Here is a 20,528-nt window from a genome sequence, read left to right as displayed (position 1 = left end):
TGAAACAGATTCTGTGTGTATAATGTTTTTTTTTTTTAATCAACATGGCAGAGATATTTGTTTTGTTATATACATTTTCTACATATAAAAAAATTATTCCACCCTATAATAATCACACAAAGCTCAACTTGACTTTTATACCAGCTCTTCTGCAGTTCTTAATCAAACTTCATTAATCCAAAGGAGTCGTTTGTTTTGTCTGTCTCTGACCTTCTGTTGAGGTTTATTTTTTTAATAAAGAAACATCTGCAGTGGTCTAAAGAAACAAGGAAATGTCTGGAACAGATTAAGATGTTTGTATAAAGAGAATGAACTGAAGATGCAGATATGCACCTTTGTTTAAAAATAATTGCATAATGTAAAAATCTTCAGGGCTATGATGTCATATTAGTTTCTGTATGGACTGAATGTTATTGAGAGTTAAAACACACCATTCTTTATTAAAAGGAATAAAGTTACTGCTTCAATTTGAGGGAACAGCACCATCTGCAGATAAGTAGATTAAATCACTGTAACCTTTAATACAGACTATTGATATAATGAAGGTGACTCCTCAACACTTCAGGTTTTCTAAATAAATCGTTGTGGCGCCGCCGTCATTGCAATCTCAGAGGTCTGATCCATTTTTGGTCCCTCGTCTTGAAATGTTTAATTCTTGGCTGATTAATCTTTCTTGGTGTCACCAAATTTTAAGAGTCCAGTTTTTATTATTATTTTTATTTCTGAAATGAGAGATTAGAAAAATAAATGCAGATGGAACTCAAAATGAATTATTAAATTACAGCGCCCTCTGGTGGTTCATAGAAAAATAGCTGGTCGTGTCGTTTAAACTAACAAAACAAAACAAAAGGCCCCACATACATTTCTGTGAAACGTCAGAAAGAGCAGGAGCTTCTTACACTGAGTTTATCCAGCAACTTTAACCACTTTTATTTATTGCTATAATTATTTGCTCAAAACATTTTCTGATGACAGTGAGTGAGACAGAGCAAACACTGGAGTCCAGCAGGGATGCGGGTCTGACCCGGTGGTCACCTCCCAGCTGCCCCCAGATGACACAACTCCTCGGCCGTCCGTCACTGAGCCGAGCCGGCATACTGCCGATCCTCATTTCAGCCACTTTTTGCAGTCATGACTCACACCATATGGCAATATGTGACAGGGGAAAAAGGTGGATTAATAAATCAATGGAGCTTTTTCTGCATTACTGCAAAAAACAAACACAGTATCATATCTGACAAAACACCTAAATCTCTTTCACTGAAGACCTCCAGGAGGGATCCAGATGCTTTGCTCCTGATCTATTGGAATCCTAAAAAGCCAAGATTGAGCTTGTGGTTTTACTACCAGACAGAAACTGTAACCAGCTGCAGTGTTGTGTGTTTTCAGTTTAATGGAGAAAACTGGACCAACATTCATAAACGCTCTGATTGTTCTCTGCATTGGTGTTTCTCAAAGTGCAAAGCCGTTTTTTCACAACCTGTTTTGTACTAAAACTGAACCTTTTTTATATTACAAGGTCATTCAGAGAGCGTTTAAAATAATAAATTTTTACCCTTGATTCATAATAAAAGCCCGTGATATGTAAAACTCTTGAAGCACCTTATTGTCAGCATGTCTGAGACCTTGGTGCAGAGAGCAGCTCCAGCCAGCAGCTCATATCCTTAACAGCAGCAGCAGGAAGAGTTCCTCTTGTCTGTTTAAACAAGGTGGTGAGAAATAATCTATTTCTGTTTTTCATTTTGCCAAACTTTCACTTGTGATTTTCATTTAGTTTTCTTATTTCAAGCAAACACGAGGGCATGATGATTACAATGAGTTCCATGATGAGGCCTCATAGCGCTCATCATGGCGCTCATCATGGCGCTCTAAAACTCAGTGCATTTCACTCTGAAACAACTGAGGTAAGTATCCATTAACCCATGTCTTCCAGAACAAGTCAGGCATGTGCTGAACTTGTTTGTTGCCGTTGAGTGTAAACATTCACATGCTCGAAGTTTCCAGGTGGGAAAGAGATTTTTAACTGTTGCTCTGATCCAATGAGGTTTGTCCCATTATCTGAAAACTCTTGAAATTGATCTCAGAATTTTCCCAAATGATTATGGAAACACAAAAAAAATCTTTTCATGTCTATTTCAGTGGTTGCACATGCATGTGATGGAAAAACGAATCCCATGAGTGTTTGTGTGTCATCCCCTCTTGAAACCAAGAGGCTGCAGAGATGACGGTAAAACCTGGCCTGTTTTAACTTAGCATAAAGTTAGAACAGGCCGGGTTTTAACCTATTTTAAAAACAGGGCTTCAACCCTGTTTTACATATTAAATCAGTAAGATATTGATTTAATATGTAAATCAGTAACATACTAATTTGCATTAAAGGTTAAAGGAATCTATAGCAGTTTAATTTATGAGAATTTCACCATGAGATAAACCAGGTCTTATTTTTTTACTCTTCCGTTTTTAAAGCAACTGAAACATTTTCAGTATGGAAATGTTTATATTTTTTATTTACTCTGTTGTTTAAAGAGCTAAATAAAGAAGCCAACTTAAATATCCAGTTTTTAGTTTTTATTGTTGAACAAATTACACAACATATTTCCAATTCACAATATAAACACTGCATGTTCTAAAGAATTACAACCGATCCCTGGTAACAAGCACAGGGCAACTATTCAAATATTTGCCAAAACAAGAATTGGCTTTTCAACTATTTTAACACATTAAATCCAATAAGGCAAGACAGAGAATTGACATTACTACTGATAGTAATGTTAGTAAAGACTTAAGGTCTTTTCCTATTCATTCACAGACATGTATTGATTAAACAACAAAGATACAATGGGTTTCTATCTAGAAATAGGAATGTAAAGTTAAAAACAAGTAGGTATATTCCAATCCTAAACAATACCTTGCCACCGACAAAGTTGGCTGTGCTCTATAAAACGTTAACTCAAAGTTCTTGAAAGAAAAGTCGGAAAAACATCAGAACAGACCAAGAAAGACTGAAAGCACAGAACTAGTTTCAGGTGGCCATTTTAATATTCTCCTCCTTCTTCCTCTCCCTCTCCTTCAATGGAATCTGTTCCGACCTCTTCATAATCCTTCTCCAATGCAGCCATGTCCTCCCTGGCCTCAGAGAACTCTCCCTCCTCCATGCCCTCACCCACATACCAATGAACGAAGGCACGCTTGGCGTACATCAGATCAAACTTGTGGTCGAGCCGAGCCCAGGCCTCTGCGATGGCCGTGGTGTTGCTCAACATGCACACAGCCCTCTGGACCTTGGCCATGTCTCCACCAGGAACCACAGTGGGAGGCTGGTAGTTGATGCCCACCTTGAAACCAGTGGGGCACCAGTCCACAAACTGGATGGTGCGCTTGGTTTTGATGTTGGCGATGGCAGCGTTGACGTCTTTGGGCACCACATCTCCACGGTACAAAAGGCAGCAGGCCATGTACTTGCCGTGGCGAGGGTCGCATTTCACCATCTGATTGGCTGGCTCAAAGCAAGCGTTGGTGATTTCAGCTACGGTCAGCTGCTCGTGGTAAGCCTTCTCAGCAGAGATGACAGGGGCATAAGTGACCAGAGGGAAGTGGATACGTGGATAAGGCACCAAGTTGGTCTGGAACTCGGTCAGATCCACGTTGAGCGCGCCATCGAAACGAAGAGAAGCCGTGATGGAGGACACGATCTGACTCATCAGTCTGTTCAGGTTGGTGTAGGTGGGGCGCTCAATGTCCAGGTTCCGACAGCAGATGTCGTAGATGGCCTCGTTGTCCACCATGAAGGCGCAGTCTGAGTGCTCCAGGGTGGTGTGGGTGGTCAGGATGGAGTTGTAAGGCTCCACCACGGCTGTGGACACCTGCGGAGCCGGGTAGACAGAGAACTCCAGCTTGGATTTCTTGCCGTAGTCGACAGACAGGCGCTCCATCAGGAGGGAGGTGAAGCCAGAACCAGTGCCTCCACCAAAGCTGTGGAAAACCAGGAAGCCCTGAAGGCCATTACACTGGTCAGCCTGGAAACAGAGAAGGGTTGTCAGAATCCACATCACACAAATTTACTTCGTCTTTTCCGATGATTTGAAATTGACTTCATTCCATGATCTTACCAGTTTGCGAATCCTATCCAACACAGGATCGATGATCTCCTTTCCGATGGTGTAGTGCCCACGCGCATAATTGTTGGCAGCGTCCTCCTTACCACTGATCAGCTGCTCAGGGTGGAATAGCTGGTGGTAGGTCCCAGTGCGCACCTCATCTATGGAGGGATGGAAAATATATAGTCACACATTAAATAAACTTTAATGAACACATATTCAAATCCTTGAAGTCAATTGCTTCATTCAATGCTCTCCAGCAAGAGGTGAGACTTACCAATGACAGTGGGCTCCAGGTCCACATACACGGCCCGGGGGACATGCTTTCCAGAACCGGTCTCACTGAAGAAGGTGTTGAAGGAATCGTCTCCTCTTCCTGCGGTCTTGTCACTCGGCATCAGACCGTCCGGCTGGATGCCATGTTCCAGGCAATACAGCTCCCAGCATGCATTGCCAATCTGGCATCCGGCCTGACCAATATGGATGGAAATACACTCACGCTGGACAGGAACAAAAGATTCATTTTAATATGGGACACAGATGAATCATGCCAGTTACACTGATAGAGAAGTAAAATGAAGCTCTTCGTCCAAACTGTGGCTGTAAGAGAGTTAAGAAATTAATTTTAAATTGCCTGTTAGCAGAACCAAACCGTTTGCCTTGAAAGACGAATGAGCCGTTATATTAGTTTATATCAGTTGAAGAAACTTCTAACTCAACACGGCAAAAAGAAAAAAAAAAAAGAAGAGAAAAGGCCGGAGTCAAAAGACAAGTTTTTCTAAAAGTGAAATTTGTTTTACTCCCAAAACATCAGGATATCCCGAAGAAAATAATCTGAGCAAATACTAAATGCGCGCCAAAGTCCTTTAATTTGGCTAACTGTCAACTGACAGGTAACTGCAGCAGTTAGCGGTTGGTCTGAGCACCGTTTAAACACCGTTTAAAAAACAAAGTCTCAGACCATTTTAGATACATTTATACACCAGGATTTAAAATATTTTCTCATAATGCCGTGGATAATAAATATCACCATGTTCAAATGAGCGTGAACATTTTGAGAGCTAAAATCGCAGTTTTCATTTCCCTTCCTGTGAAAAAAGGAAAATGAATAACTAAACAAAAGTTTAATTATTCTTACCATTTTCTCTTTTCCGGATGTGCGAGGACAAAGCAAAAAGCAATGAGCGATTTCCAGACGAGGAACCTTCGGGGAATCTCCAACACCAGAACCGTTAGTTGGTAGCGGTTTGGCGCTTATGTTGGCCGGGTCGCGCTTATGTTGGTCGGGTCATACCATTGTGTGACAGCTTAGGGATTGTATAAAGCTTAAATTTTACGTCTTTATTACAACTAGTACACATTTAGTATGACAAACAATATTTATAAAGTTAAGCAAATATTATCAGTGACCGCGGTAGATTCATTATGAATGAATAATAAAGTTGCATGAATCCCCCCTACATATGTTCCAGATGGTTTCGCCCCCACTGCATTGCCTGTACGCCCCAATACAATCCAGTAGGTGGCGGTAATGTGCCAGTCTAATAATGCACAGATTAAAATAACGGTCAAATTCCAGATGACTGATTAAAACACGTCTTAAAAATACAGAATACTTCTTCACTATAGCTCTCATTAACGTTAAAACCACTTATTTCCTGAAGAAAAAAAATCAAAACCAACTTTGAGACATTGGGTGCTGCATTTTTCTAATCTTTTTTTATATTTTTAAAGTATCTAGTGAGCTAAAAGCAACTTTACTGGCTTCCTTCCCTGCCTTGTTGTTCAATTTAAAAGATGGATGATAAATAAAAAAATAAATGGATGGATGAATGAATGACAGGTGGATGGAGCAACAAGTACAGTCTTCATGTTAAATCTCCACATTCAGAGAAACATCTGAGATTTTCTGGTTTTATTAATTTTTATTTCAACAGATTGGCAGGTTTTGAGAACATCTCTGTAAAAAAAAATAAAATAAAAATGGGCATGCAAAACCCAGGAGCTGAAGGGAACCAGAATGGATTTAGATGTAGTTCAGCCATTCAGATGGGTCTGAAGCATGGTCACATCAACACATTTTCTTCTTTCTGATCTTTATTTTCAGGTTGTCTGATCTCAAATCTTCCTCCAGCAGCGGCACCTCAGCTGAGCGAGTTGTAGAGATGCTGGAGCGAACCAGTCAGTACCAGAGTCGCTGCGCCACACTGTTTAACTCTCCCGCTGCTCACAGTACAAAATTTTAAAAACTGAAACTCAGAAATGAATCATTTTCAGCAGACTCTTTGTTGTAGAAATGGAAAATAAAAACCCAAAGAAGCTGCTGCGAGGAGCACCAGCAGGAAGACATCCTCTTCTTCTGGTCCTAACAGGAAGTAAAACACTGATAACCTAAAATAAAATATTTACAGCCACATGTAAACCCATCATAAAAATAAATTAATCAATAAATTAAAACAAGCTCAATTTCCATTTGTGTGATTTATTGTCTCTACCAAAAACTGAATCAAATCTTTCAGTCTCAATTAGCCATTTTTTGAAGGACAATTCATTAGATTATTTTTTTATGTTTTAAATTTCCGTTCCATTTAGTTTGGATATTTAAAACTTCTTCAACTTCCAGTTTTAAATGTTCATTAGAATTTAAAGTTTGATATTTGACAATGTGTTCATGCATTTTTTTAAATTGCCATAATATTAGTTGAAAATTGTATTAAAAGAATATTTTGGCTTATTGTAATAACTTATTGCCCAGCAAAATGTATGATCGACAAGACAATTTTACTGAATGATAAACTATCCCAAAATTTATTGCAATAAACCATAATATTCTTTTGAAGTCGTTTTCAAATATTATGGCAAAACAAAGAATGAACATATTCTCAAACTTTAAATTCTAATAAACACCTAACACTGGAAGATATTTTAAATATGAAAAATAAAAACAGAAATAAAACAAATGAATTTTGAAGTCTCTGTAAACAAAATTGTCCTTTAAAAAAAAGGTTTAGTTGAGACCAAAACTATTCATCTCGTTTTTGGTAGAAAGAAAAAATAAATCATGCAAATGGAAATTGAGTTCATTTTAATTCATTATGCAATTCATTTAGGAATTATTATGACAGACCAACAAGAGGTGTGGTCATCTTCTCCAATACCTGGGAATTATCCTTAAAAAAAAAAAAACAATCTGAGGATAAAGTACGACTGTTGCTGCTGACAGGTGCTGACTGGTGACCCTCCAGGTTAATAAAACACTGGGTGAGACCCTGACTTCCATCTATAGTTCCAGTCTTAAACCGGAAAGCTGTCTAAGCAATCTTTGGGCTGCTCTTGGTCCGATCCCTCACCGATTGCCACAGATTGTGGCAAACGGAGATGTCAAAGGCATGAAGCCTCTGATGCCTCCTAGGATCACTGGGATACTCAAACCCCTCCACCACGATAAGGTGGCAGCCCACGGAGGGGAAAAAGAAAACCAGAAACCGTTACGGCGCTCTGATGTTAAACCCAAGACCTCACTGTACTAACTGGTCTAAAATGGATCTCTTGAGTCAACTTGGTTCTGTTGGTTTATTCATGTTGCTTTACTTACTGACTGACATTGTACAATCTGAATTAGAAAGCTTTATTACATTTAGGGTCAAACTGGACATTGTGTAGGAGAATATCACGTTTAAATGAATGGATAGTATTGTCATAAACACAGATTTTTTTTTTCCCTCCATAGACGCTACACCTGGTCGGGCGTTCCGATTGGCTGTGGTTCCTTCCTGGAGGAGGACATTGGCTGACATGACCATCATCCGACCCTTCTCCGTCTTCTGCTGTCAACGTTTCCATGAACGTAGTAAGTTCTCCTGAACAGTTGCTCTGTGTTTCTGCTCCGTCTTCTCTCAGCTCCAGTCAGTCAGGGCAGATGGCTGCTGGTACTGAGCCCAGTTCTGGTTCTGCTGGAGGTTTCTTCCCGTTTGAGGGGAGTTCTCCCTCTCCACTGTTGCTACATGCGTGCTCAGTATGAGGGACTACTGTAAAGTCACCAACTCAACACAAGCGGCTTCCAGTCGCCCCCTGCTGCTCAGGAGGAGTGAATGCTGCAAGTAACGACTCCATGCAATCTGCTGGTCAAAAAAGGGTTTTGACCATAATTGTCAATAGAAAATTATGGGTCAATAGAGGTTTTTGCAATACAACTTACGTTGTATTAAACGCAGCGATTTCAAACATGGCGGTCCCACGGCCGACTCGTCCACTTCCACATCAGCAGCCAAACAAACCACCGCTGAGACGCCACGGTCGGTCGGTCCTGTGCTGCTCTGTTCAAACACATTAAAAATGGCTTCCATAACTTAATCAGGGGAAAAAAGAAACAACTTCGAATAAGGATTTCGAAAAATATCTTACCAAACAACAAACGCAGCGATTTCAAACATGGCGGTCTCGCTCCACCCTATCACGTTAAGGCCAGACTGGCAGGCCCAATCAACACGGAGACGATTTCAGGTGACTCTACAAGTGTTTAGTCTTTCAGGCTGGGCGTCTTGGGAGTTCGGAAAAGGCCATTTTTAAATCCGGGTTCCAGGTGGATGAATATCAAAACGCTGGTTTGGTGTCACCGTGTGGCCTGGCGCGAACTGGGTCTTTTTAAACTCTCACGTAGAAACGGCGTCATATTTCTATCCAGCGTGGCGCATGCGCCTCACGCTCACAACGCGCTCATTAAAACAAACATGGCGCCGTTCGGCAGTTACCAGATTTGGCAGCTTTCAGTCCAAACTCAAAGTAAAACCCGTAAAACCAGCCCAATTGCGAAAAGGAACAAAACACCCCAAATCTGAACATTTAATAAAACTCATGTTAACTGCACTATATATTTTATCCATGGTCCATCCCTAATATAATTTTATAGCATTTAGAGAAACAATAAAATTGTATATTTGGTTTACAATAAAGGACAGGAGAAAGTATTTCTAAGCTTTGAAAATGTACACAATCTAATACAGTTTTAGAATAATTTAGAGAAACAGCAGAAAAAAATTTCTATTATTGTTCATATATGTTTTATGTATTTTTGTGTAAAACTATATTAGGAGTATACTGGATTGTTCTTAGAAAAATGCACATTTTCAAAACTTAATTCTAATCTGCTACTCCAAATGCCCAACCTCTTAAGGAGAGGGAAGAATGCCAAATGACAATGGCTTATAAAAGAATTATTTAAATATGCCCATTTAAAACTCTTCACTTTCCATATATTTTTGATCCATATTTTAAAGGTGTTTATTCATAGATTTCTCATTAAAATGTACTATGAAGCTTTTTGAAATATGTTTTTCTTTATTTTTTGATTAATTTATGCAACTATAAGTCAATAGATCAAATGTTCAGCTTTGGGGGTAACAGAGCTTTAATAACTGGAGCTGAGGCCAAATTTTGTCTGGAGGTTTCGCCCTAAAATGAATTTATTCACCGAAAGCATTTTAGGAAGAAAGAAAATTGAACATAGTAACAAAGTAATTGAAACTGAAATCTGTTTATCTTTATTTCCATTTTCTTCAGACCACAACTGGTTTTGGCATCTGCCAAACATCATCATTCACAAAATTATTCAAACAGTTGTGCAATTTCAAAAGTTGTTTAGTAGACAACACAAAACAATAAGTCCACTCAGTTAGCTGTTAAAGCTTGGAAAAATAGATAACTTGCTTGAAAGTTTGCTGCAGCGTTTATTCCCCTTAAGTCCTCATATCAGATTTGCTTTTATCCTACCAAATCCAGACTTATTGTAACAATTCATAGAAACTGAAATAGCTTAGTACACTTACAGAACTTTTGCTGAAACTTTCTGATACCAAAATAGAAATCTGTTCAAGTTATTGCTAAACAGTAAGTATTCTGGCAGCTGGTTTGTTTTTTATCAAAAAGTTTACCTGCTGGTAAGTTAGTAAGTCTGTTCAATAGAAATTACTATTATTACAAGTCAACTTTTCTTACAGCTAGTTTTCAAAACCATAAAAAACATTCAAATGAAAACATGTTTGAAGAGCATCAGATTATCTTTGGCCCTGTGTGCCGAGGAACGTAGTCCTGAATATACATGTCGACGTACTGCAGGATGTGGTCAACGGCGCTGAGCAGAAGCACGTCAGTGTTCACGTCCACGTCCAGTTCTGATACGTAATTCTTCACTGGAACGATGTAGGAGGTGGACATGCCCAGAAGAGCTCCGGCTTTGTTCATCTGAAGACACACAACTCTTACATTTCAGTCCAAAATAAAGCAAACACAAAAGCTGTCTGAAATTAAACGTAATAAACTTAGCACAACTTTTGTTATTTATTGGATAAAAACTTAATTAAAATAAAAAATAACATAGAAAGATGTGGGTCCCTGGGTTGGAGCCACTTTTGGTTCCTTAACTTCAAACGTAAAATTATTTTACTAATGCAAACTGCAATACATTAATTGGTAGTCCTGAAAATCAGCAGGTATCAATTGGTGAATTGTAAGTTTAATACATCCCCTAGCCAATAACTCTAAACAAAATTTACTATAACTTTATAATATTTTAATATTGTTTATTTTGGCTGGACTATATGGTTGAAAAAAATCTAAATATAAGCATTTTATATCAGTTCAGAGATAATTACCAATTAGTTTTCTGTTTCAAATATCTGAAATAATAAAAAGTCTTTATAAGCAATAAAAATCTGGCAATGCAACCTTCCTTGTTGTATCCAGTTTTCCCTCAAAGCCATTATTTATTTTTAAGCCGTTATGAGCCACAGTGGCAAAACCATAAACTGCTGCTGCGCCAGTTACTCAACAGGTCGTTGCTAGGTAACCACACCTTACTCGACAAGTCGTTGCTAGGTAACCAAATAGTGAGCGTTAGTTGATGCCAGTAATCTTTCTTATCCGGCCTTGACAGCTTGAGCGGCTAATCTTTCCTACTTTTGTCTAACTCTCCCAGAATGCAGTGCAGTTCTGGATCAGAGTTCAATGAAAGTATTGATTATTCAGATTGATCCAAATTTATTGTGATATGTGTTGCTATGGATTTCTTGTCCAGCCCTATTGCTTACACTCATAAAAATCCAAAAATTCGGGCCTCATTTGGACCAACGAGCTAAGAGAAAGTGTAAAAGCCGACTTTAGATGACACTTTTCCACCCACCGTCTCTCGAACGCTCAGGCTCTTGTAAACATTGCTCACATCTTTAGCCGTCTCTGGACAAATTTGGTCAACGTGGGTCAGCAGAGCCACTTGGTGAACCCCTAAAACAAACAAAAATAATAATAATTCAATAAGGTAATTTAAAATCCTAACTTTGGGGGGAAAATGCCTGATAAAATTATGCATTCTTGTACATTGATTCAACTTGCAGAAAATGAGACTAAGAAAGCAATTTACCTATTAAAGCTACATGCAAAACAGTGATTAACTTACATTATTTATGCCTCCTTTGTGTCTGTCTGCGTTTGCTCACCCAGCTCGCTGATGTACTCTCGCAGCTGTTTGAAGGTGGAGCCGAAGCCTTTGTGGTAGGATGAGATTTTTGAGGCGTCCACCACAAAGGCCACACAGTGGATTCTGTCCCTGAGGCTGGGCGTCTTCATGTACCCCGCCGTTTCTGTGCCAACTGGTTGATCCGGACTGAACTGAGGACAGGCAAGTTCAAAGATCAAGCTTCAAACATTAAACTGTGATGGAAAGAATATACAAAGAGTCTCCCCTGTAAGTGTGAGAAATATGTGTTCAGAAGATTTTTAAAAATCAGATATAATCCTCCCACCTTGTGCCCTTCAGGAACATGGCCTTTAATCACAGACAGGATGTCGTGTAGAGTCAACCCGGTCGTCTCTCCGTCGCCGAGGCCCATGATGTCACACAGCACCAGTCCAGTGTTGTCCTCCCCCTTCTGACCACGGATGTTGAAGGACTGTAGCTGACAAAATTGGTCAAAGTTAATTATGTAAAGCTAATGAGCAAAACTTGTCCACAAGAGAGAGGAGGGACAAATTAAAATGAATAAATAAATAAATAAACCTGCATTTATGAAAATAAGTGAGAAATAAAGGCCTTCGATCTGCAGAGTGGAGAGTTGAATGTTGTGGACAGCAGAAAGAAAACCGGTTGCTTTGTTTAAAGTCACTGCATTAAGCTTCCTTGAACACGTTAAGACAGCGATACAGAGCATGTTCATCACATTTTTTTTTTCCAAACAACCATTCTTGGATACTGAAATTTTAGTTCTGTCTCTTTGAGTTCTTTCAGTTCCTCCTGTCACTTTAAATCCGAATAAGCTGCTGCTGGCCACGCCCCCAACTCAACGTTGAAATGGCTGCAACCCGATGCATAATTATACAACTGTACATCGTTGGAAAGCAAAAGTGGAGCCTCCGGCACAGCCAACAAGAATGCAGCAGGTGGTTTTTAGATGGTAAGTTGACAACAAAAACACTCGTCTTTTCCAGCAGCCATTGTACAGCCCATACAGCGGTAAAACCAGCTGACCAAACGTCCTGAAGCTCTGCTTGGGTTGGTGGTGACGAGCTGGGCTTTGCTTGGGTTGCTAGGTAATGGGGCAGCGCCTGCTGATTTGTGACGTTACAGTTAGAAGGTTTTTGAACTGGGTAGTTTTCCTGACAACAAGAAAATACCAACTTTTTCCTAAAAAGCACCTGTATGTTTTTTTCAAACAGCTTGGGTTGTTTTTAGAAACAGTTGAGACCCAAATGGAAGAACAAAAATGAGCAAAATGTTAATTTACCAGAATAACTCTCCTTTAAAAAACATTTTCAACACAAATGTGTCACTTGTTCAATGAACCAAAACAATGGGGAGGTGGAAGAGACTAATTGAGGCAGACTTTGAATGTGGAGGTGTAACGTGTCATGGAACAACACAAAGTACAAAAAGATTCATGGTTTAAATTTTTTAAAAAGATACATCTTCTATTTTATCAGCACTGTGTTCATCAGGCGTGAGGAAGTGTTCGCTGCTGATCAACCGTTACCTTCTTAGTGAAGCTGGTGTTGAAGGAGGAGCCCACCATGGCACGGTTCGTCACTCTCCCATTAAACACAGACTGGACTGAACTGATGAAACTGGACTTTCCAGAACGAACCGGTCCGAGGAGGAGAACCCGGGCCTGAGGCATATCCTTACAGCTGGGCTTGTAGGAGCTAACAGCCTTCATCAGGCTTTTCTTTTGCCTTTAATTTAAAGATGAAAGGATCAGAAGAAGATTGAATCAACATTCATCTGCTGGAAAATGGAGAATAAATGTACTCACTCTTCGGTCCACTGAACATCTCTCCACTGAGATTCCAGCTTTGACTGAAATCCTGTGAAAACTTAATCAGTTAAAAATCATTAACTACCAGTTCAATCATAGCTGTCCTAAAAATACATAAAAGTAAATGTGATATCTAATATTTCAAAAGCTGCAAAAGTGTGTAAACAAATGACCATGTCAAGATATGATAATGCTTCTTTAATGAACTTTAACTTCTTGTATATGTTGTTATTTTAGCTTTGTCAAACTTGAAACAGGCTAAATATCATGTTTTTTATCTTCACTGTTTTCTCAAACTTTCAGTTGACTTTGATTGAGAGGGTTTTAAATCAAAGAAACTTAAAAACCAAAAACTGCACATTTACTCAAAAGCTTTAGCAAATAACTTCGGTTTATTTCCAAAGCACATATACAATATTTGGTTTCTAGGAGTTGTGTTTACCGTCCATAAAAACCCAAGAAAGTGAAGCAGATTTTAACATAAATCTGTAAATTTAGTGGTAGAGTTGTGTTTTTTAAACTTTATAGCAGCTAGTAGTTTACCTGGGATTCCTACAGGTTTTTCCTTCTTTTTCTCTTTCGTGCTGTCATTTTGTAACTGATTGGAAAGAGTGAAGCTGGATGAGGTCAAAGTAAAAGGAGGAGGCGAAGGATTGCTTAGAGGTACAAAGGAGGAGGAGCTGATGGCACTTCCAAACGAGAAACCCACACTAAAGAAAGAAAATATGTGTCAGACTATACACTGAAAAACAAAACAACAAATTTCTAAAATCTAGACTTCTTGAGTAGTTCAACCCAAACTTTTGTCAAAAACCATGTTTTTGACAAAAAATGTAATTTCCCATCCTCTCCTTTAAGTAGGTCAGAATACGAAATATGAATTGGAAGTACAATAATTTGCAAATGTATTTAAAAAGGAGCTTCCATAAAGGCATGGCTGTGTGCAAGAGCACAAAACATTACGCTACTCAATAGAACTGGGCTCACAATGTTGACGACCTACTAGGATTAATAAAATACATGTCAAGCTTCAGAGCAAACGTAAGTAATCTGAACTCAACAAAGAGAGACCAGAAAACATGGGATGGAAAATAACTAGTTTTTCTAACTATTGAAAAAAGCATGATGCTGTGCATTGACACCTTTATTATTCTATATTTTTATAATTTTGGCCACCTAATGTAAAAACCTATAACCATGCAGAAATTTGTATCCATGTGAATTTAGAAAAGTGTGACAATTGCCTGCTTTATATTTTATATGATGTTAAACACTTTGAAATGCCTTGTTGCTGAAATGTACTATACAAGTTAAATTTGATTGATTTGATTGACTATAAATTATGGCAACAAAGTGACAGTTCATATAATTGAATGGATGTTGAAGGAATTTAACTTTAAGCAAAAATAATTGATTTAATTACGTCTGTGTGGGGCAATTCCTGGAGCAGAAGTGCAAAATTAAGACACTATCATACAGTAAAATTATATTATTCAATATTGTTTACCTTACTGATAAAATATAATTACGCTGATAGCATAATTACTTTTATAAAAAGCATAATTTTACTTTTTATACAAAAAGTAAAATTCAATTGATGAATTATATTTTTTATAAAATCAACATAACATACCAAACTACACACAGTCACTTATTATGATTAGGCTAGTAGTATTTTATCTGGTAAATATTAACTTAGCCCAGTCACATTTTGAGTGCAGAGGAGTAAGAAGTAGTAGGACGTTCCCAATTTGATTTGATCAAGAATATATTAAAATGCTTCAGGTAATAAGTTCATTTGCTTTGTTGTAATTTATGCTGCCTGTTTCTGCTGTCCATGGGTTTGTATTTTATAGCTCCTTATTCCTGATTTGTTTATGAAAGCGTTTCCTTTTAATGAACACAGCTGTGTCACATTGTTAATTTACTCTCACTGTGTTTATTCCCAGGATTTTCCTTTCAAGGCTCATCAATCCTGGCTGTTATCCTTTCTGTGTTGTCTCCTCATCCTGCTGGGTTTTTAACTATTGCTACAATATTAGTTACTTTAACGTAAACAAAAGTGCATAAAATTCTGATTGGTGGTGCTTATATCTGTTGGCACATACATGCATTTAAATAAACGAGTCAGTTATGATCACTTTAACACAATTTAAATTTTCCATTATTATTGGATACAGAACTCTGTGTACTGCTGCTAAAGAGAAACTGTCAAGCCAGCAGTCTTCCAACAATTTTTTTTATGTTAATTACAACATAATGTCTTAATTAAGACTAATAGTTTTACATTGCACCGTTTGAGAAACTGCAGTTTTTGTTATTTTTCTGTAAGCCATAAACTCATAAGTTAACACGTCTCAATTTCACTTTTTTTAATCGAATTACTAAAATAAATGAACTTTTCCAACATATTCTAGATCGTTTATAAGGATCTTTTCTGCTGTCACTTCCACACCCAGTTTTTACAGAAACCCATCAAGCCAAGTAGGTCAAAAAGTGCAGAAGCTTCCTGCAGAAATGTTAAAGCAAGTAAATCAAATTATTCATGTACTTCTTGCAACAGAAACTCTGTATACCTGGGTTTGTCTTCGCTTTTTTTCTCCATAGTGGCCTTTGGGAGCAGACGTCGCAGAGCTCAGCAGATGAGTTGACAGACGAAACTTAAATTTCTCCGTTTAACCAAGAAACGAAAGTGAAACCGAGAATTTCATAAACCCACACAGCTGAGTGGAGGAGCAAGCAATCCATTTACACAGACGTTTGTTCTTAAAGTGAAACTCATCCCCAAATTAACTTTTTTTTTAACTTTAATTTCCCAAATATGTTATTTGAAAATCTATGTTTATGATTCTGTGTGAATTCGGACATTGTGCAATTCTTTTAATTCGGCATTAGTTTGCATAAAATCGTCCCACTACTGGCCTCTCTGGTCAAACGGAAGCTGTTGCATGTTTTTGTTTACACCCGGAAGTCTCTCGCATGCGCACAACGCTGAAGGGCAAAAGTCGGCGATTCCTTTACATGCCATCCGCGGTAGAGCATCGCCGTTCACAAAATAAATCCTGAAGATGTGGGGGTTATTAATTTAGTGCAGTACGCGACTGTAAAGGGAAAATAATACCGAAAAAACATTTAATTTAATTTATTAATTTAAAACCACTCTTATTCTTAGCTAGCGCTTTGGGTCGTTCCCATAGCAACAAGGAACACGCAAACATTTCCCACACAAAGATCAGAACATTCGGTCCGTTAAAGCTTCATGTTTTCAGGCTTGAAATTTGTTGTGATCGCTCATCCTCCACTCGGCCGTGTTTCTTGTCTTGCCCTTAGCTTAGCCCCTGCGGCATGAAGTGACCCGATCTCGATTTGTTTTTGCCTTAATGCGACCCGTATCTGAAAGTCTAATGACAGTCTGAGCAACACAGATCGACCCAGGCGACTTGGACACGTGGTCGGAAAGTCGATGTGAGATATTTTTATGTGACCTGAACGTGATTGATAAACGTCGACATACGTCACTATTCTGCCTACTGATAAACACAAGCGGGAAGAAAAACAACAACAACCTTAATGTGGACTAAGTTTGTTAATGTACTGGTTCAGGTCGACAACCTCAAAATCGTAAGATATGCCCCATCATTAGCATTTACTTCCGTAAACACAGAGCACTTCTTCTTTTTTTAAAATGACGGTTGGCTAAACAGTGAGCACGGGCTCTGGTTTTTGAGCCATCTACTGCGCATGCGGGACATTTTCAGGTCGTTTGCGGTTAAAACTGGAGATCATGTTTGTCGCATATATTTGGAAGTGTGAAGGGCCACGCCAAAAAAAAAGAAGTCTGATTTCACTTCAGGCTGCAGTGTAAATGTAGTCTAAGTTACACTTTCGAATCAGAATCAGAGTTCCTTTTAATATCATTTAATGTTTTAAATGGGCGATATTATATTCAAGGTTCAGAATTAGACATTTCCCCTCCTTGACAGCAGGGGGTGCTATGGAGAACTGAGCGAACCGTTCGGTCCATTGCAGCGAATATTTCAGATATTTACAGAATATGCATATTTGTTTCGGGAATTAATTCACCTTAACTTCTAGAGTTAAGGAGAATTAACCCATTTTACACCTCATGCTTATTATGGCAACAAACTTGATGAGCAGGCTGTTTTATCCCTGTTTGTCAATAGTTTCCTGGATCTAATATTGTTAGAAGAAATTAGACAACTTTTTTTTATTGAGAAAACGTTTATTTACAAATAGACAAAAAAAAAAAAAAAAAAAACGAGGAACAGAACACACTTCTATGAAAAATGCCTCGTACAAAAAGACAGAAAGCAGATATTAGAGACATTATGGTAAGTTAAAACAACCAATGACCTGCATTAGTCATATCTGTTCACAGCTTTTTTGTTTGTTGTGTTGAAAATAGTGGGTAATAATAGTTTGATTTCCTTAATTAAAACTCGAAAAAAGGGTGAAAAATGATGAACATTTACATTCATCATTGTCTTCCGCAAAATAATATGCTCACGTTTTAGTGAAAATATTACAAATTATAAACTTAGAAAGCAAACAACTTTGAATGTTTAAATCCGCTAGAGGGCGCTCCAGGTTCAAATTTGAAGCCAATGAGCTTTACCTGCTGATTAACAGCAGGGGTCAACTTGTGCGTTTATTATTTTTTTTTTTTTACTCTTTTCAGGACGGCCTTGTTACCAAATAAGAGAAATTTTCTTCCACTACAGTCTGCCCTGCTGCACTCTCACCTTCATCAATCAGCAGCTTTTAATAACCTCAGGATATTCTATACTGCATGTCCATCTGCTAATGTTGGTGCTGACTGGTAGACCTTGGGAAAGAAACTTTCATTGTGTGTGTGTTTGTCCTGAAGCTTCACTTATTTCACCCATAAGCTCGGTCTGATCCATAAAATTAGTCCTCAGTTTCAAACAGGACATGTTTTATTTGTGGTGTTATGGGGGAGTTTGACATGTTCTTGCTGGAGTATTGCACAGAAATGTTTTCAAAATGCTTTAATAAAAGAGGTTTAATGACGGCTTCTACCCAGAAGACGTCAGTTCAAAATACAAACAAACAAGAAAAAATTAGAGTTTTATTCCAAAATAGTTCAGGTTGGAAACATTCACAATGGATTTTCACATTGTTTCATGCATTAAAAATTTAAATGGGTTGAAATATATATAAAATATAAATTTCCAAAACAGGCAGTTGAATGGAATGAAACTTGTACTTGTAATTAGTAGCATAGATTTTACATAATTTCTGTATTATAAATAAACAAATAGCAGCAGGTAGATGCTCTACTTTAAGATTACGGTAGTTATTTAAAACTATGCTAAAAGTTTGATGATTATTCCTTTATTGTTATGCAGCTCCAGCTATTAACAGATTTGCTCTGGTAATGTCTGTAAAATGTTGGAAGACCTACATTTTATGATTGTCTCTATCGTTTTTATGAGCTCTGGTGCTGATCGGAAACAAGTGCAGACGGCCACACTGAAACTAAGAACCATTTGCAGAAAGAAAATCCTTTTCGGGGTCATCTCTAAAGTCTTGGCTGTTATGATTTGTTTGACCCTGACTGAGGTCATGATGAACTTCTGCTTTGTCAGCAGATATGAACTGAAACCCAAACTTTCATTGGGTTCTAGTTCAGAAGTATTTCAAGACCTTGTTTGTGAAATAAAAATCTAAAGTGGTTGTGTCTTTGTTCCTAAAGCCTCAAAGAAGTCAACATTGAGTTTGGAGCTGCTTCGTCATTCGAGGTCCTCGCCTCAAACTGAAATTCAGCCTCCAGCCTTGTGGTCGTGACTCAGTGTCATTTTAAGTTGGTACAAGTGCCAATTATGCAAAGGCAGCGTCTGCAGCCTGTTATCTGTGGATGGAAGAGGTTGTTTCGCAAACACCCCAATGCGCCAACAACAAGGTCATGATTTCATCGAGCTGCAACCTGAACATTGAATTCAGGTGTTTATAAATGCGTGTAATGTTCACCTTACACGCATTTAGCATGTTTACCATTAAGGTTTCTGATGTGGTTTGAGTTTTTTTAGCTGATGTGATAATTTTCTCAACGGCACAAAGAGGAGCTGCTTGTTTTGTTTTAACATTTTCATGAATAAAAATTAAACCGTGGACATTTACACATTTGCGTTCTGTTAAATTTAATTAGTGTTTATGTCTTAAGAGTTTGGGCCGTTTTTAGAAGCAGTAGAAACACAAAAGTTCAAAAATTTGTAAAGCATAAATTTTCCCTTTTAAGTCCATATCACTGACCTCTAGTCAATTATTCCAAGTTCCTCAAATGACCTTTGGATCCTCCCAGTTTAAATGAATTATTTGATGAAGTTTTATTTAAAGATACTAAGATCGAAACAGAGATGTTCCATATTGACCCTCCAGCCACGTTCTGTCAATGTGTGATCCAAATTACGAAATAGGCCAGGAAATTCACCGCCAAATGTCAGCCAGCAGTTACATAACCATTAGGGCAGAGGTCACTCTGTTTACCTGTTTACTCTGGTAATTTCTCAGTTTCATAGGAGCGTCAGTGATCGGCGGATGGCTAACACGTTTCCAGCAGCTCGTCTTCATCATCTGAGGAGTTCAGCCGGTTTAGGCAGCTTTGACTCAGCAGCCGCTAACAATATCCATGGAGAGAGAGGAGGAGGAGGGTGAAGGTCTAAACAGGGAGTCATCCCGGCTATTCAGCCGTGTGACACAGCAGTCTGTTTCTAAAGCAGAACCTCCCCCACACACCTTCAGCCCTACACTGCATCCCGACCAGCCACATTAGATGACACACATTGACTCAAGTTCTCTCTCTGTCTGACTGAAAGCTTGCCAGTGGCCCCGGTAACCCGAAGTGCAGCGAGGGTGAAAATAAAAGCGCTGCGGAGATCTGGATGGAACAGGTCGGAGCCATGGCTAGGGCTCTCAGAATAACAACTCACAAACAGACGCCGCTGCTCTAATGCTGTTTACTTCACAGCCAGAGGAGCAACAGATGTATCCGATCAAGGAATCAAACAAAGAAGTAGATTCATAGGTGAAAATTAACCAGAAATTTCAACAAAACTCAGATAAAAAGTTATCCATCGCATTTTATGAG

The 20,528-nt window shown here is 38.5% G+C and overlaps 2 protein-coding genes and 1 long non-coding RNA gene across 5 annotated transcripts; all 3 read right to left on the bottom strand.

Annotated features, from left to right (window-relative positions):
* Positions 1–2,553: 2,553 nt before the first annotated feature.
* Positions 2,554–5,364, bottom strand: LOC129371932 (tubulin alpha-1B chain-like). The gene is made up of 4 exons (XM_055048818.1): positions 5,236–5,364; positions 4,375–4,597; positions 4,110–4,258; positions 2,554–4,016 (listed from the first exon to the last, which is right to left on the bottom strand). The coding sequence occupies exons 1-4, from the start codon at positions 5,236–5,238 to the stop codon at positions 3,036–3,038; spliced, it is 1,356 nt and encodes a 451-aa protein (XP_054904793.1). The 5' UTR covers positions 5,239–5,364; the 3' UTR covers positions 2,554–3,035.
* A 2,365-nt stretch (positions 5,365–7,729) lies between these two features.
* LOC129371992 (uncharacterized) lies at positions 7,730–8,721 on the bottom strand. Its single transcript, XR_008607217.1, has 3 exons — positions 8,502–8,721; positions 8,296–8,413; positions 7,730–8,215 (listed from the first exon to the last, which is right to left on the bottom strand). It is a non-coding gene; the product is annotated as an uncharacterized LOC129371992 (long non-coding RNA).
* Positions 8,722–9,614: 893 nt separating this feature from the next.
* Positions 9,615–16,484, bottom strand: ifi44g (interferon induced protein 44g). Of its 3 annotated transcripts, none has more exons than XM_055048885.1 (8): positions 15,976–16,484; positions 13,943–14,109; positions 13,397–13,457; positions 13,118–13,316; positions 11,894–12,040; positions 11,588–11,759; positions 11,275–11,375; positions 9,615–10,337 (listed from the first exon to the last, which is right to left on the bottom strand). In XM_055048885.1, the coding sequence occupies exons 1-8, from the start codon at positions 16,002–16,004 to the stop codon at positions 10,146–10,148; spliced, it is 1,068 nt and encodes a 355-aa protein (XP_054904860.1). In that variant the 5' UTR covers positions 16,005–16,484; the 3' UTR covers positions 9,615–10,145. The 3 variants fall into 3 exon arrangements, with proteins under 3 accessions (XP_054904860.1, XP_054904851.1, XP_054904870.1); XM_055048876.1 differs by having other exon boundaries at positions 11,894–12,046; positions 15,976–16,483; XM_055048895.1 differs by having other exon boundaries at positions 11,894–12,046; positions 13,397–13,448; positions 15,976–16,483.
* Positions 16,485–20,528: the final 4,044 nt, after the last annotated feature.

Source organism: Poeciliopsis prolifica, unplaced genomic scaffold (assembly GCF_027474105.1).
Source record: "Poeciliopsis prolifica strain line A6 unplaced genomic scaffold, Auburn_PproV2 SCAFFOLD002, whole genome shotgun sequence".
Taxonomy (NCBI): domain Eukaryota; kingdom Metazoa; phylum Chordata; class Actinopteri; order Cyprinodontiformes; family Poeciliidae; genus Poeciliopsis; species Poeciliopsis prolifica.
The sequence above is the reverse complement of the archived record's forward strand: the minus strand, read 5'-3'. Positions and strand labels throughout refer to the sequence as shown.

Bases quoted from the DNA above. Each gene is read 5' to 3' on its own strand.
- LOC129371932 (XM_055048818.1), bottom strand. The intron at 4,259-4,374 runs GTAAGTCTCACC...ATCCCTCCATAG, and splicing joins CCTGGAGCCCACTGTCATTG to ATGAGGTGCGCACTGGGACC. The intron at 4,017-4,109 runs GTAAGATCATGG...CTCTGTTTCCAG, and splicing joins TGGATAGGATTCGCAAACTG to GCTGACCAGTGTAATGGCCT.
- ifi44g (XM_055048876.1), bottom strand. From the start codon at position 16,004: ATGGAGAAAAAAAGCGAAGACAAACCCAG. The intron at 13,458-13,942 runs GTAAACTACTAG...TAACTGATTAAG, and splicing joins AAAACCTGTAGGAATCCCAG to TTTTCACAGGATTTCAGTCA. The intron at 12,047-13,117 runs GTAACGGTTGAT...CAATTTTGTCAG, and splicing joins ACACCAGCTTCACTAAGAAG to CTACAGTCCTTCAACATCCG.